This window comes from Gymnogyps californianus, chromosome 19, assembly GCF_018139145.2.
Source record: "Gymnogyps californianus isolate 813 chromosome 19, ASM1813914v2, whole genome shotgun sequence".
In the NCBI taxonomy this organism is placed as follows: domain Eukaryota; kingdom Metazoa; phylum Chordata; class Aves; order Accipitriformes; family Cathartidae; genus Gymnogyps; species Gymnogyps californianus.
Window position 1 is genome coordinate 9,060,001 of NC_059489.1, and position 15,160 is coordinate 9,075,160.

At 38.6% G+C, this 15,160-nt stretch overlaps 1 protein-coding gene across 1 annotated transcript in view; it reads right to left on the bottom strand.

The window, feature by feature from the left end:
- Positions 1-15,160, bottom strand: part of TNRC6C (trinucleotide repeat containing adaptor 6C) — a 108,970-nt gene that overhangs the window by 20,323 nt on the left and 73,487 nt on the right. The window contains exons 7-11 of the mRNA XM_050908215.1: positions 9,589-9,798; positions 8,164-8,330; positions 6,864-6,944; positions 6,169-6,226; positions 5,817-5,962 (exon numbers count right to left, since the gene is read on the bottom strand). Of these exons, the coding sequence (XP_050764172.1) occupies positions 5,817-5,962; positions 6,169-6,226; positions 6,864-6,944; positions 8,164-8,330; positions 9,589-9,798 (662 nt within the window). The remainder of the gene's footprint in view (positions 1-5,816; positions 5,963-6,168; positions 6,227-6,863; positions 6,945-8,163; positions 8,331-9,588; positions 9,799-15,160) is intronic.

Sequence of the window (15,160 nt, forward strand, 5' to 3'; positions counted from 1 at the left end):
AAGCGATTAAGACGCTGCCTGAACATCCCCCAGGAGGAGGCAGATTTTAGCAAGACATAAGGAGCCCCCTCTGATAACCGGGCTGTAAGGAACCACGGTTGAACATGGATACGATGCACAGAAGGCAGCCCCCACGGGGGGCAAACAGCAAGTCAGAAAATAAAATAAATCATATAATCCCCAATCAAACAGGTAGATATCTAGCTAGTATTACAGTGGGGTACCGAGTTCTACCTCAAACTGTGCTTTGATGTCTGGGAAGCCTGCGGCAAGCATGATCAAATAACACTGTGTACAAAGTAGAGCTCCAAAAACAGGCAGAGAGAAAAATCTTTAATTTGCAATGTGCTGGACTGGTGTTTTTCAGGCAATATGTTCATTGCAAAGAAAGGCTTTTAAATAGGCGAGGAGCTAGGTTATTTCAACCAATAAATTCAATGCCCCAGAAGATTGTGAGATACTGCTAAACCTCCTTTGTTAAAAAAGCAGCCCAGTCCGCTAACCAGATACCCAAACAAATGACCTAATGCAGCAAGCACGCTCGGTAAATTTTATGTTCTAAGTTAATCCTGAAAAATACATTTTCAACAGCTCTCCTTTGATGCAAAGAAAAAGTTTCTTTACTATCAGGCAAAGTGACACTTGACATGCTATCTGACTATCCTGAGGGGGACACTGACATTTTCTAATGATATCCCCAAGGCCTTCCAGCTCAAGATATTTTACATTCTAGTGGACATCAGTCACACTCCACAAACAACTGCAGCTTGCATGACAGTAACAGGTTCAAGGATTTCTCCTTAGATCACAGACTTATGTTTACAATTCTACCCTTCCCCCTTTAAAGTGAAAATAATTTCAAGCTTCGTGCATGCTCCTTCCTTCAGATGCCATTGTTTCCTATGTGAACAGACCTATTGACCATGAAAGACCAATGCAATCCCTTCCTGCCCCCAAAATTTATTCAAGTCTTGTCTCATTGACATTATTTTTTCTCATTTTAGAAACAGGCAGTGCCAGTGACGGTGGAGGACAAGCCATGCTGGAGACCCAGGCATCTAATTTCCAGAACAGGCAGACTCTTGCTGCAAGGCCACCTTCACAAGTGTGTTCCTTGGCTGAACCGCAGAAAATGTCTTTTGTAGCAAGTTTATAACACATTGTTCACATTCACTTTGTTCTACTTCTTTTAATTTGAACTTGTCATAAGGTGCCAACTGTGCTGCACAAATCTGTGCTCTATAAGTGGAACTGAAATCAATTCATTTAACAAAGTATTTTAGTCGGTCAACAAAGTACTCATCAGTCATTCTCAACCTAGACTAGGTGATACCTTTACTGCTGACAATGGTTTGTGACCCATTATTTTTCAGGCTCCTTTATGCAATAATTGTTTCCTGGAGAGCAATCTTTTCTACCTAACCTTTCCTCTTCAGTGATTTTCTTACAAATCTATGTTACATTTCTCCCTTGGGCTAATCAATTAAACAAATCCCCTACATCTGAATCATCAAAATCATGCTCAGTCCAGCACTGCTTTTAACTTTTTTGAAGGGACTTGACACAACTGTAAAATCCTACTAGTAGCAGTATTTCCTTCTACAGTTATCCAAGACAAAGCACCACACTGGTGCTCAACAATACATTACTTTCAGGACTTCGGAAAGTCTCTCACAATAGTCTCATGTACCAAATATGACAGAATGCAAGCAGCGTTACTCAAGGATTTTTTAGCCCTGTGAGATATGGACAATTTAGCAGAGGATTCCTGGATACTTTGGCAGTCACCTGCCAACAACTGCCACTTCATGAATCAAAATGTCCCAACAGACAGATGCGAGACTGTATAAAGACCGCTGGCAAATTCAAAGTCAGTTACAGAAGTAGTTAGTAGAAAATGCACATTAATAACTTCTTAAAACAGAAAAAAAACCAAACTTTTCCAGAAGAGGAAGTTAAAGTAATAAAACCTCACCTCAAAATAAGTTCTCTTCAAATGTGACAGCAGTTAGGTACAGGCAAAAGAAACTTGCAGGAAATGCAATACTCAAAGAAGTACCCATCATTGGTATATTTAATTTTGAAAACACGGGAATACGAAAGAGGTCTCAAAATTTGGAAGTTCAAAAAAGAAACCATCACTGGATCACAGGAAGCAGAGATGGGGAAGAAAGAAGAAGAATTTAAAAGTCAACCGTAAAATTCTAGTGATCATCATCTAATTGCAAGGCCTACAAAAGTGTTTCTGCATAATGATAAAATACCTTATTCATTATCCCAAAGACAAAAAACAATCACACTCACCAGAGGCAACTGGGATCAGAATGTGAAGGACAAGGTTGGAAAAAACCCAACAAACACTATGTTCAAATTAGAAACAAGGAAAAAGTCTAGTCAGAATATTTTTGGAAGAACATGATTGCAGCCAACAGGCATCAAGGCTTGTAGACCTGGATTTCTCAATAGTAGAGAGGAAGAGCCGATCAGTGAATAAGACAGTAGTGAAAAGGAGACTTAATTTGTAAGGCGAGAATTTCACAGTCTCCTGCATGCTCAAGAATTTGGGAGAAAGTTTGGAAGCAGCATCAGGGCAAAGGAAGACAGGACTTTCTGCAGGTGGCATGGGAGAAAGCATAAAAAACCAACGACAGACGACAGCAGGAGGGAAAACGAGTCTGCCACGGAACTAACAGAAGCCTCACAGAAAGCAAGCTTGAGCTAATGCCAAAGATTTTCAGTTATGGGGTGGTCAGTGCAGATCAGCAAACCACCACATTTTTCTTCTGAGCTTAGAAGAACACTCGATAGGTGCAGTGAGAATACACACCAAACTTGAGTCCCAGTACTCAGGAGTGGTACCCAAGCCAAATCCCTACACTTTAAGAAAAGATCCTTTGAAGCACTCTGGGTTTATTTCCAATATTTTTAAGGATGCTTCCAGGAAAATCTTACATGCTTTTCTTACAAATTTGATGGCTCCAGAAGACATCAGGTAACATCTTCAAGCAAACCTGATACCTAAGTACAGCATGCTTACCACCAAGACAACATGGCTGAGATTACGTATCAGGGTACTGCTAGGCTGAGTCTTTATTTCCTCAAAGCCACTGGATTTTCTCCCTTCTCCTTTTATGGTGCTACAGGGCAAGATAACATCCTGAAAAATAATACAATTAACAAAGCACTGAGTGCCAGAGATTGACTCAGTGTGACATAGAATAAAGAGAATCTGCAGCAAGCGTTGAGGAACAAGTGAAAGCAAACATTCAAAGGTGATGTTTAGTTGCACAGACCACTACTAATCCAGAGAGAACTGGGAGTTCAATGGGTCCAGAAGCAAATGTCAGGGCTGGAAATTCTCTCTCCTCAAATGCATAAGGTTAAAAAAAACATAAGTAAGTGCTAGCTTTACCTGTCAGAGAAAATGCAGGAGAAAAATGATGGAGTCTCAACTCAGGTGAGCTGAGAGGCTGAGAGAATCAGCTGAGAAAGTGGTAGCAATGAGCACACTAACCCAACTTACAATTTCACAGAGAGGAACTTATTGAAGACTCAGCAAAGCCAAGCAAAAGGATAATGACTTGAGAAGACAATAAGGAACACTGGCTGGAGTGCTTTGTGCAGCTGTGCAGAGAGCTTGTTCACTGACCAAGGATGACCTGGAGCAGGAAGCGAGACAGCTCTAGGCTCATGCTCTGAAATAGTACCTCAAAGGGCAAAAAGGTTTTGGAGAAGAGGAGTTGCTCTACTAGCATGAGCTGTAAATCTGGAAAGAATTTCTTTGGAAAAAAATACCTATTCTTAGAGTAAAAACTATATTTGTTTAATTCACTTAGCAAGTTGCTCAACACTCTGATAGCTAACAAATATAGTTTGGGGTTATTTCCTTTGTTGTAGTAAAGTCACTGTGACAGATTATGCCTAGACCAACAGATTTTACTTGCTGTATGAATATTAATAATTTTAGTATTCCTTTCTCAATAGTTGTGTTTAACATATGTTTCCATAATTATGCGTCATGCTACACATAATGCACCTCTCTCTCTGGCAATAATTTTACTGCTCAAGATATTGTTACCCTAGAAAAGAAAAGGTTAACTGACATGCGTGCATGAATTGTGTGACCTTCATCAGGAGAGAGATCTTTCAATTAACATATTCATTAAAGTTTGCCACAAGCAAACAGATTTGTTAAGAATGAACTTTACATGGCAGGAAGAGAAAAAGAAGGAAGAAGAGCCAGGTTGAGCCTTACATTGTAGGAAATACACAATCAGTTTCATCTGGTTTAGGGAACGACAACATAATGGACACCACATCATTCCGATATAAGTAGGGAGCCCAGAAAGAACAAATGTTATTATTCCCCCAAAAGCAGAAAAGCAGTTTTCTAATATATAATCTTTGGGAGAAACTGCCATGACACTAGATCACGCAGCACTGTGGCAGCATTTGAACTATCACAAAAACTTTTGATATGTAAGGACCCTCTAAAGCAAATTTTATATAGATGCTCATTTTTCCTTATTAATATAAATAACCCATAATTATGGTAAGATGCATTTGTGTTTAATCAAATTAACTTGTTTACAGTTTGCATCGTACCAGCACTAAAACTCAGCAAACTGTTTAGACTGTGATGACAGCAGAAACAGTAACAGTTGTCATTAAAAGGTCAGTATTTATCAGATGTCCTAGCATAGCACCATGTTAATTTTCTTAGCGCAACACCTGGGAACCTGTCACAACACAAACCATAACTTTAAGGATAACGCTATCGTTAAGACTATAAGAAAACACAGGGTGGAGGACTGGAAAGATAATCGTTACTCAGGGTCGGTAAAGTTTTTAATACAGTCTGTGTTAACAAGACTAGATATCATTACTGTCTCACATCCTGTAAACAGCTTATGTAAAATGAATTGGTTTCAGCACAGTTTGTGAAAAGCACTGATTTCTGCGTTCAGAAACCACCATCACCCATCTTTATGAACATGTCAAATAACCTGTGAAATAAAGAATGGCACCAGAGATTTTTCTTTCCTTTATTAATAATTTCCCGAGGGGATTCTGAGGTGATTCGGTGGGTCTCTTTGTAGGACTTTCTGTCAGGCTGTATATCTCATTTCCTACTGAAGATCTGGCTGCGCTTTTCCCTACATCCTTTTCTTTCGTCACTTTGAATCTTGGACACCACAAACTTCTGGAGCCTTCTCCTCAGTCATTAAATGGTGCTGGAAAATTTGTCATACGTGATCACAGAAAAGGAAGCTCATCGGAGAAGCTATTTACGACTGTGTGTCTCTGCTCTTTGGCTTAACAAAAATACCTCAGCTCCTCATTCCTATTTAAGTACTGAACTTTCACTGAAATCTACAAGGAGCTCAAAACTAAAACAGGAATTAGGAGCCTAATTCTTGAAGATTTTGGCCTTGATCCTGCCTGATCGTTAATTTGGGCAAGGGTCACTGACTCTCTGGACTCTTACAGAGTGAAAGGCTTTCTGTGCTCTGTTTCTTTGTTTTTCCCATTTCTAGTTCCATTGCATTACTGATTCCATAGTAAGTTTTCTTTTCAAGTGTAACACTGGGGATGACCATTGTTTATTTCTATGTGGGAATCAAATCATTGGTCCTTTCCACAAGGACTAAATTCCCCACAAGATTAAAAAAAAAGAGAAGAAAAAGAATAAAGCAATATGTAATTATCAATCACATTTCTCTCTTCAACTTTCTAAACAGACAGTGCAAATCATCAATATTTCTACACTGTGTCCACTTTCGACTTGTGTATCACACTGATATTTCTGAACTTACCTTGTCAAGGAAGGTGGGGCGGTCCATGGAAGACTCTTTGGAGATTGGTGGTGGGCGGCAGCCAAGGGGTTTGGTGACCATTCCATTATAGTCGGTCACTCCCATTCCACGCTTGTCCATTTCCACCTTCTTTTCCAGCAGAGCACCTTCACAGAAAGGGGAAATATACTGAAAAAGGTGATGCAAAGACAGTGAATTTGCCAACAGTAGTTCAGAGAAGTAGGTCTTGCTTACAAAAGCAAAAGCAAGAAAATAAATATTATCCATTTGATCTGGATAAGATCAAACTCTCAGAATCATGAATGGTTCCTGTGTCGCTTTAAAGAGAAAAAAAATTTAGTTACATACTTACTCATGGCCTGATCAAGATTCATATTGTTGCTCTTCAAGGCCTCTTCCGCTGGCTCTCTCTGTCAAAAATACAGATTATATTAAGAGAAAAAGTAATCATGCTTATATGATTTCAAAGCAAACTGAGAAAACAGATACGTCTCTTAAATACGATTTAACATTTACCCAGCAGCACAAATAATGTCTGCGCACATTTTTTTCTGTTTTTAGCAATTCCCACAACAATTCAGTTAGTTTCGGTTTGTCAAGTAAGTACCATTTCTACAAGGTCAAATCATACTGTTCTGTTTAAATTTCTTCCTGTTTTCTATGAACAACTTAAATATCACTACGATACGCCTTTCTCCAAAAAACCAGCTATACTCTAATTTCACCTGTTTAACAAGAAAAGGGGAACAGGAGTGGAATTATTACTGAAGTTCAGAGTAACACCTGTTGTTATAAAACTCTGAACTTCAAAAGATCTATCAATGTCATCACGCAAGTATATCATCAAGTAATCTCAGAGAGCACTGTACTAGCTTACGGTAGATTTCTGAAATTAGAGTAAATGTCTAAATGCAGGTAACAGAACTACTTCCCGGCCTGAAGAAGAGACTGAAGATCTTTTTGTAGCTACAGTCTGAAACATCGAAAGTCAGAACTACAAGCTACAAAAACTAAGCCACAGCTGTGCTAGCTATGAACACTACTCACAGGGAAGCCCATGTCTGTGAGCTGTTTTATCAGACGGTTCATGATCCAGGCCTCATCTTGCTTGCTAGATGTCTTCATGCCCTTAGTAAATGAATGGGAGAGTCCATTAATGGTCTGGTTCCCATATTCACACTAGTGAGATGTACATAAAATACATGGTAAGTTTTTCTTATTAATAATACATGCTACTGAAAGATATATTAGTACATTAATTTAGAAAGTATTGAAGAACCCTCCGAGCAATGTAACTACGATTCTCTTCCCCCACAAAGCGTACAAATTTTATCTCAGCTGAATAGGTGTTCAGTGTACTATTTAGTATTTGATTTGCCGACCACTGAATTAAAGCCACCTTTGAATTTACATATTTCATTTTAATCCTTGGCAGAAAAACATAATGAAATAAAAGTTTCTGAAATAGTACAACACTTCCTGAAAAACATTCCCAAAAACAAGTTTGCAACCTTGAAGTTAAGAATGTTACTCAGTGTATTTTCTTAAAAACAAACAAGAGCGTCTAGATAAACACCTTTAAAAGATCTCTGTGCAGCTTTTCTATCACAAAATCCTTAAGAAGTCTCTTCCTTTCAGTTCTCCAGAAAGTACCAAGGGACAAGCGTGGATTTGTTTTGGGCTGCGGACAGTACAAGAAACAACCATACTTGATCAAATCACTGGCCTAACTGTTGGCTAATGGAATAACAAACAAACTGGCTAAATGCATTCCCAATTCCTTTAAGTTACAGCCTGGCCTTGTCCTGAAATAAAGACTGTGCAATGGAAAACTTCCTAACATAATTGTCTATGTTCTGGGTTGAGTGCGGCATTAATACAAGTTTGCTTTGTTCTCATACCAGTACACACCTTACAATTATCTGTTTGTTCCTCACAAATAGGAAATAATTTTTTGTTGAACCACTTCATCACAAACTACTGCTTGCTTTTCTACCACCATGGAAAGTGTCTGAAAGCCCCCTTAACACCTCTTCTGCTTCTGTTAATACATTATCTTTTCTTTAGAATACATGGAAGCTTATAAAACTTAGAGAAAACAAAAGCAACAACAACAAAACTCCCGAAGCATCTGACATGCTTAAAGTCAAAGATCTCCCATTTTCCCCTGGAAACAAGCTAGGCTGTACTTGAACCACTGTAGTGGCAAGCTGTGTTTGCATTCAGGTGTCAGAGGTCTAATTTAAAGAGTTCAGGTGTAATGCAACAGAAAATTTGTGACAGCTTATTCTAGAAATGTTACACTAATTCCACTCTTTTCTAGAGAGTATCTTTATTTTTGTCTTACCTTTTGAAGTCCTTTCTTCGGGGCGTTCCCCCAGGAATTACAGGAGGAGCTGCTCTCTTGTGAAGCAGTATTATTCCACATATCTCCTTCTTCATCTTCCCACTGACTAGTACTGAGATTCACTTCATCCCCACCACTGCCCCAGCCTTCTTGCATAGATTTTGAAGCTGGAGGGAAAGGAAAGAGGGAGAAGAAAAATCTTATTCAATTTCCTGCAAATTTTGCAGAAATATCCTTTTATGCCGTATCCAGTATGCTAACATTTGAGTATTTTCAAGAGATACAGAGGTTCATCAAGTAGCTTAATTGGCATTAAATGATAAGGATGCCTCCTTTGAAGCTAGCAAAAAAGAAAAGTTCTCTAAATACTTTATAGAAGAAAAAGTCCAGCAACAGCAAGTCTTGCTTTTTCCTGAACAAGTAAGATCTGTGGTCATGGTCATTCCAGTCTCCTGGGAACAAGGAACCAAAAGTATGACCACACACTTGTTAAGTGCTATTTTGCTTTCAATGAACCTCACCATTTTAGCTGCCACATTCTTCCGATGAACAAAACCAAATTTCGATGTCATTAACGGTCAGAAACTCATTCCTATCTCAGAAGAAAGGAATCTGAAAGGAGCACGTGGGCTGCAGAGAACACTTTACATTCAGTGACGAGGTTGTGTCATGTCACCTTGTTCTGTTTTATTCTGTTTACTCTGTTTACAGCTGGGATTACTCATCTTAAGACCTCTCGCCCCTCTTTTTAGGTTTTCTGGGCCTTCTAACTATCTCTCAGTGTAGCATTTTGCAGGAGTGAAACTTAAAAACTGCCACAGCCAAAACAGAAGTCTAAAACAAGCACTGTAGCCTTCAGGGCATTTAGAGATGGAGGATTTTTATCAAATAACATTAGTTAGGAATCGTGAAGCAGTAAGTAGTTCAGGATGTTCCTGAACCTGTGAACAGTTTTAATAGCTGCAGAAGATATCCACTCCCTCAGTTTAACCGAACAGTGAGGTTATGACTAGTTGTTCTCATGTGTTGCTTTTCCTACCAGAATCAATCCTATCTTCACTGAGCGCAGTTGCTTCTCATCCCAATACAGGTTTCTTTTTGGCAACTAGGGATAAGTACTATTCACATTCTTCTGCAGTTTCACGGTTTCCCGCATCTCTACTATACTGCTTTCGAAGTACACAAAAATACTCTCAGGAGTACCTTTAAATTTACTGGATCGATACACCATATTCGTTTTTTTGTATGAATCTGGTATCTGAAATATCAACGTTTTGAGACAGCTAATGTAGTTTTGAGAATGAAATTAAGACAGTCTCTGATTTAAATGCACAGAAAACCAGAAGTGCTGTCTGAAAATACTGGCACAACCACACTTTGCCTTTTTTCGCCAACCTCTTACGACAGTGACATCCATGCACATACCTGGCTTGCACAGTGCTGGGGCAGCAGCTGGAGCATTTGTTCTTCCATATGTCCCTGCCGACTCGGCAGGATTCTCTCCCCACCCTGTACCACTGCTGGGGGGTTTCCCCCACGCTGAAGTGCCATTATCAACTGCAGCAGAAGGGGATGACGGCTCTCCCCAAGAAGCTTCGGTCTTTGTGTGGACAGTAGGCATTTCTCCCCAGCCTGCTGAAGCAAGGGGAAGGAGAGAAGAACAGTGATGAGAGGAAAGGTTTCTTTTGTCAAGAATTTCAAAGATGGACATTCTATAAAAGTGTTTGTCTGGAAAGAGCATGAACCAGTAAGTAGACACAGTGATTCTAATTAAGCATATTAAAAAAATCCCTTTGATTTGGTCTCAGAAGTCTTTTTCTTAATTGAATACTAATGCCAGGTTGTGAAGACAGAAAGAGTATTTTTTTAACATAGCCAGGAGCAGTCAGGCTGCCACATGAGCACCAGACCTGGTCCCAAGGGAGCAGTTGCTTACAATGTGACTTCTCAGAGCAGACCGAACCGGGCTCGGGGAGCACACGCAGCAGTGCGAGCATGCAGGAGACCAGGACCCAAATCTGAGTTGGGCCTTGCTTCACTGAAAGATTTTAAGCTATTTTAATTCCTTTTCACTATTTACAAATTATCAAATCTCTTTTCTCTAGCCCTACGAGTAAGATGATGTTTGTTTGTTACCACTTTCAACGTAGATTATGTATGTTGTATGCATTCCTTAAAGCTTTTATTACAGTTCGTGGTTGACCATGTTCCCTACGTACCCCTTTCACCCCTGAGCCTCTACATCATAATAAATATGATTTTTAAGGAGAACTTAAAGACAAGACTGCAATTAGAATCTATAGTCAAATTATAAGGAAAGGCAAGGAGAAGTCATTCTTTTCCTACAGAGTATTATTTTAACTCACTGAAAGACATAAGCTACTATAAAGAAACGGTCTTAGTCTGGCTTGGCTTGAATGTAACATGCTTAAATCCATATGACACCGATTTTAGCACTGAAGTTGAATGTGCCAGGAACAGCCATATACCTTCTGAGTCCTAAAGAGCAACACCAACCAACACAGCAAAAGTGTAAACTGAATTTAAAATGACCATTACCTCTTTAAAAAAGTTTTTTCTGAAGAGACAGATTTGGATCATAGATGGAGTTCAAGGTACTTTTAAAAATACACAAAAGAGACAGATACATAACAGGCAAGAAAATAAAGTTTTTACATATACTTGATATTAACCTATTTTTCTCCAATTATCACAAAAAGCATTCCATTACACGACAACAGAGATCTCAGTAAGTATTGCAGAACTAAGTCTGCTTAAAGCTTCCACTGTTAATTAGGCTGCTAATTCAGGAACTTGTTCTCTTTTTATTGGAGATGAGTATTATTAAGTCCGGGTATTTTATTTCGATCAAATATTGCCCTGCCAAATCTGTAACTTCTGGCAGCTCACAACATGGAAACAGATCTGGTAGGAAACAAACTTGATTTTGCTACAACCCAAAAAAAGAGTGTAATTTCTGTTTTCAGCTGATTTTTATAATTCGAGGACTAGATGCCTACTTTGCTGCAGCACTATTCCTTTTTTGCTCCCCAATGCTATCTGTAAAAATACTCTGGAAAAGTTGCAAAGAGCAGAAACATAAAATATTCTACACAAACTGACACCCAGACTAGGTAGACAATGGCAACGAAGTCGCCACAAAAGAAGTTTATTTAAGTGTACCTTGAAATACATTAAACTAACTAAGCATAGTGTTTCACTGAGTGACAAGTCTTTGCAGAACTTACTGATTTCAACAGAATTTCTGTTACTAGAAACCGCAGGCAACATACATTGCCAATAATAACTCAAACACTGGCTAGCAGAGAAGAAAATTCCTTTCAAATAGATGGGCTCATATCTATCTACCGCTCCAGTGTTACCATATTACACATTTATTTTAGGCTCTATTTCTTAAAGCAACTGCAATTCTCTCAGATACTGATAAAAGTGCATATGACATAAAACATATCCAATCTAAGCCTACATGTTCAGGAACACGTAGCTTAATAAAGCTCCTTCACTACCAGCAAGATTCATTGTGTTTTAAAACATACTCCTGAAACAACCCAAAGTTTCACTGTTTCATTAAATTGATTTCCATCTGAAACAAAAATACTCTATCAACTTATCTTAAATTTCTGGTTATTTTAAAGTGTGTACAGAAGACAAACTCGCAGACACACACATGTATGTATATAAATGAACCTCTACTTAACACGACAACTTCCTTGGTGTTGCACCTAAAATACTTATTCAAGCTTTCTGCTTGTATCTTTAAGCCAACTTTATTTAAGGAACGCTTTATTTGAATTTCTGCCTCACTACTCAGGAGGCAACCTTGTCAGACAACTGCATGTATTTAATCATACTGGCATCTGAAAAAGATTAACTGCAGGCAAATGAAACAGAAAACAAAACATCTCTAAAGCACCAACTAGAATACAAATACAAATAGAGAGAGTGCAAAATACTAATATTTCCCTGAATTCATGCAACCTATACTGGAAACTTTTAAGTAATTCAATTTATGAAATCAACCTTAAAACACAATTCATATACTGAAAAGGCAAAGTATGCTAGGTTGTAGAATAAAAACTCAAAAGAACTAGTCCTTCTGTTGCTCTTTACTACAAATTCAACAACACTGATTAAAGACCACAGATGTGTAATGTCCAAGTTATTTTGAGTTAAGTGCTTTAAATGCGCTGAGCAGTGAGTAATACGGGATTACAAATAATGAGGGAGCCAGCCTTTACTAAAAGAGAATACTTGCAAGTACATAAAAGCAAACAAAGCACATCAACTAAAAGTTTTCAAAACTATCTTAACAGATCAAATTAAGTGCAGGAAATTAGTAAATAAAATCTGAAGGCTGCTGGAGAAATAACCTGTGCACTGCAAAAATTAACCTGTACGTAAATTCCAGAGTACTTCTCAATTACAAACCTGTTTTCCCCTCTGTGTTAAGTACCTGCTGTCTTAACGTTACTATCTGTGCTACCTTTTTATGACTCCATATGACTCTATTTTAGAAACTTAAAAAGGTGAATAAAGTTACATTTTTGAATTAACGATGCAAAATTCTACAGGTGAAAGCAGAAATTTACTTTGTATTCTCCAAAGGACTCTCTTTTTTAAACAAGGTTTTTCCTCAGTTTTCAAAACAACCCCGTATGCTGGTGGACACAGGTGGAATATTAGTTCAAAGAGTCTGTAGTCCCAACAGCTTGCTTCTGGCAGCGTGATGCTTTCCAGTACTATCATATACCTCGCAATAAAGGCAGCTCACGAACGGTGTTACAGTGGGTTGAATGAACACAAGAAGCTACTTTTAAGTTCCTTTACACAGCTGTTTGGAAGGAAAACACCTTCACAGTGGTCTCAAAATCTGAACCTGCCTAATGTTTTCAAAGATTCTGCTCAGAGAAAACTTACTATTTTCTTTATGAAAATAACATGCATTTAGGCTTTCCTGAGAAAAAGCTCCATGCCTTAAAAACCACCCAGATCTGCGTGAGTGTTGTTTTGCAACAGAATGAGCTCCGTTAAAGGGTTCTTTGGCAAGAAAGCGAGGTTTTAATACCGAAGTTTTTAAACACTGTTAGAATTGCAAGAAACAAAAAGATCACAGTGAGTAATAAACATGGACACATTGGCAGAGCTTTGTTTTATAGAAATAAAAACATAATTAACATTGGGCCACAGCCAACAGGAAATCCTCAAGGGAAAGTGAAATGTTAACTAAGCTGTGGCAGGATGCAGTTGTTTTCCCTCAAAACAACCCTATAGCCATTTGGATGGCAGAAATTGTTTTCCTTGAAGTCGTTTGGTCCGTGATAAATACCAGAGCGTATGACTACAATACAGGCAAACCAAAATATTAGAACCTTATGTAGATGAAAAAGGAAGAAGTTAGGTAGAAAAGAGATTGTTTACTAAATAGTCATTAGTCTGCTAATAATAGAAAAGAAATAAGCTGGGGGTGGGGGTGTGTAAAAGGGAGGTTTGTTTTTTTTTATACACACACACACACACATATATATATATATATATATATTTAAGAGTCACCTGTAACCCTTAACCTTTCAAGTCCTCATTTTCTGAAAGGTATTCCAGTTCACGCGCTGGAGCTCCATGCCTTCTTATATCGCTCAGCATTAGGGAAGCTCTTATTTTGCTTTCAGCAATGAGATCAACCTTGTGTGAAAACAGAGGGCAGGCTTCTCAGCATCACCTGGCTGTCCCCCAGAACTTGCCTGTTAGAGGGCTGAGCACCACAACAGGATTTTAGGTTTTTACATGAGCATCCTAAAGGACCTCAAAGCTGATCTGGTTTCACATCCATTCTGATGGAAGTTCAAAGTAAGGAAAACGCATTGCTTGCATTCTGTTTCACATAAATTACACGCTATGAATGACACATAAGTTGCCACTGAGACAATGGCACAGGATTATAAAAGGAACAGAGAGATGTTCAGAGCTTTCAGAATTAAGACCTGGTTCAGTTTCTTAAAACTTAAGGTCCTTGCCCTCCAGGAACCACAAAGACCTTATTTTTTGACCTAAAATCTCCATAGGGAAGCCTACATTATCTTTTATTGTTTCTTTTCTCAGCTGGAGGACGGGCAGTTGGAACCCTGCCAGGCTCTAGCTACCTAATGGGAACAGGAAAGCATCAAGCCCACTCCTCAGCATTTGGAGGAAGGGTCTGGTGCCATTTGGGATTCGGAAATCTCTCTTTTAATCATCCCTGTTTGCAAAACCTTTTCTCACTTTTTATTCCCCTTGTATCCAAGTTGCAAGAGTTGAAAGTGCTAGTAAGAATTATGCACAAGTAATTTAGATAAAAACTGAATCTACATCAAAACTGATAACTTTCTGCTCGTCTTTCTAAATAACTCACCAGTGGTTTGGAGGCAAGCTCCTGTAACCAGAAAGGACTACGTTTATCATATTATCTATCCCTTTTTTTTTCCCCCCAACAGAAAAAGAAACTCCTTAGAGCATTATGCATTTTCAAGTGTGTACCAACATCTGCTTCCCATCAATAGCTTTTAAGTTCTGTACTCCAAGAATTTTGAGAACTTCTGGGGATGGGTGACAACTTGAATAACAAGACTGTAACTTGGCCTCCATTTCTAAACTAATATAGTATAAACTTAAAACCCAAACGGGACTGCTACTCCTTTGTGAACAGCTAACTAGTGCTGTACAGCAAAATTAAAATCCACTTCTTTGCTTTCAGGATGCGTGACTGTGCCATCTTACAGCTACGCCACACTTCTCAACTTATATAGGAACAGAAACCATGATTCCTTCTTCATGATATTCCCTGAATAACAGGGAAATCATAAAAATGATTGGCAAAGCACATCATGACCCATGCAGAAGACAAAATGCCAGTGGTAACTACTTAGTTTAAGAGTTGTAAGATCTTAGATGAGCACTTAACCTGTGCCCTATGGCACAGCCTTTAATTACACAATCATGTTTT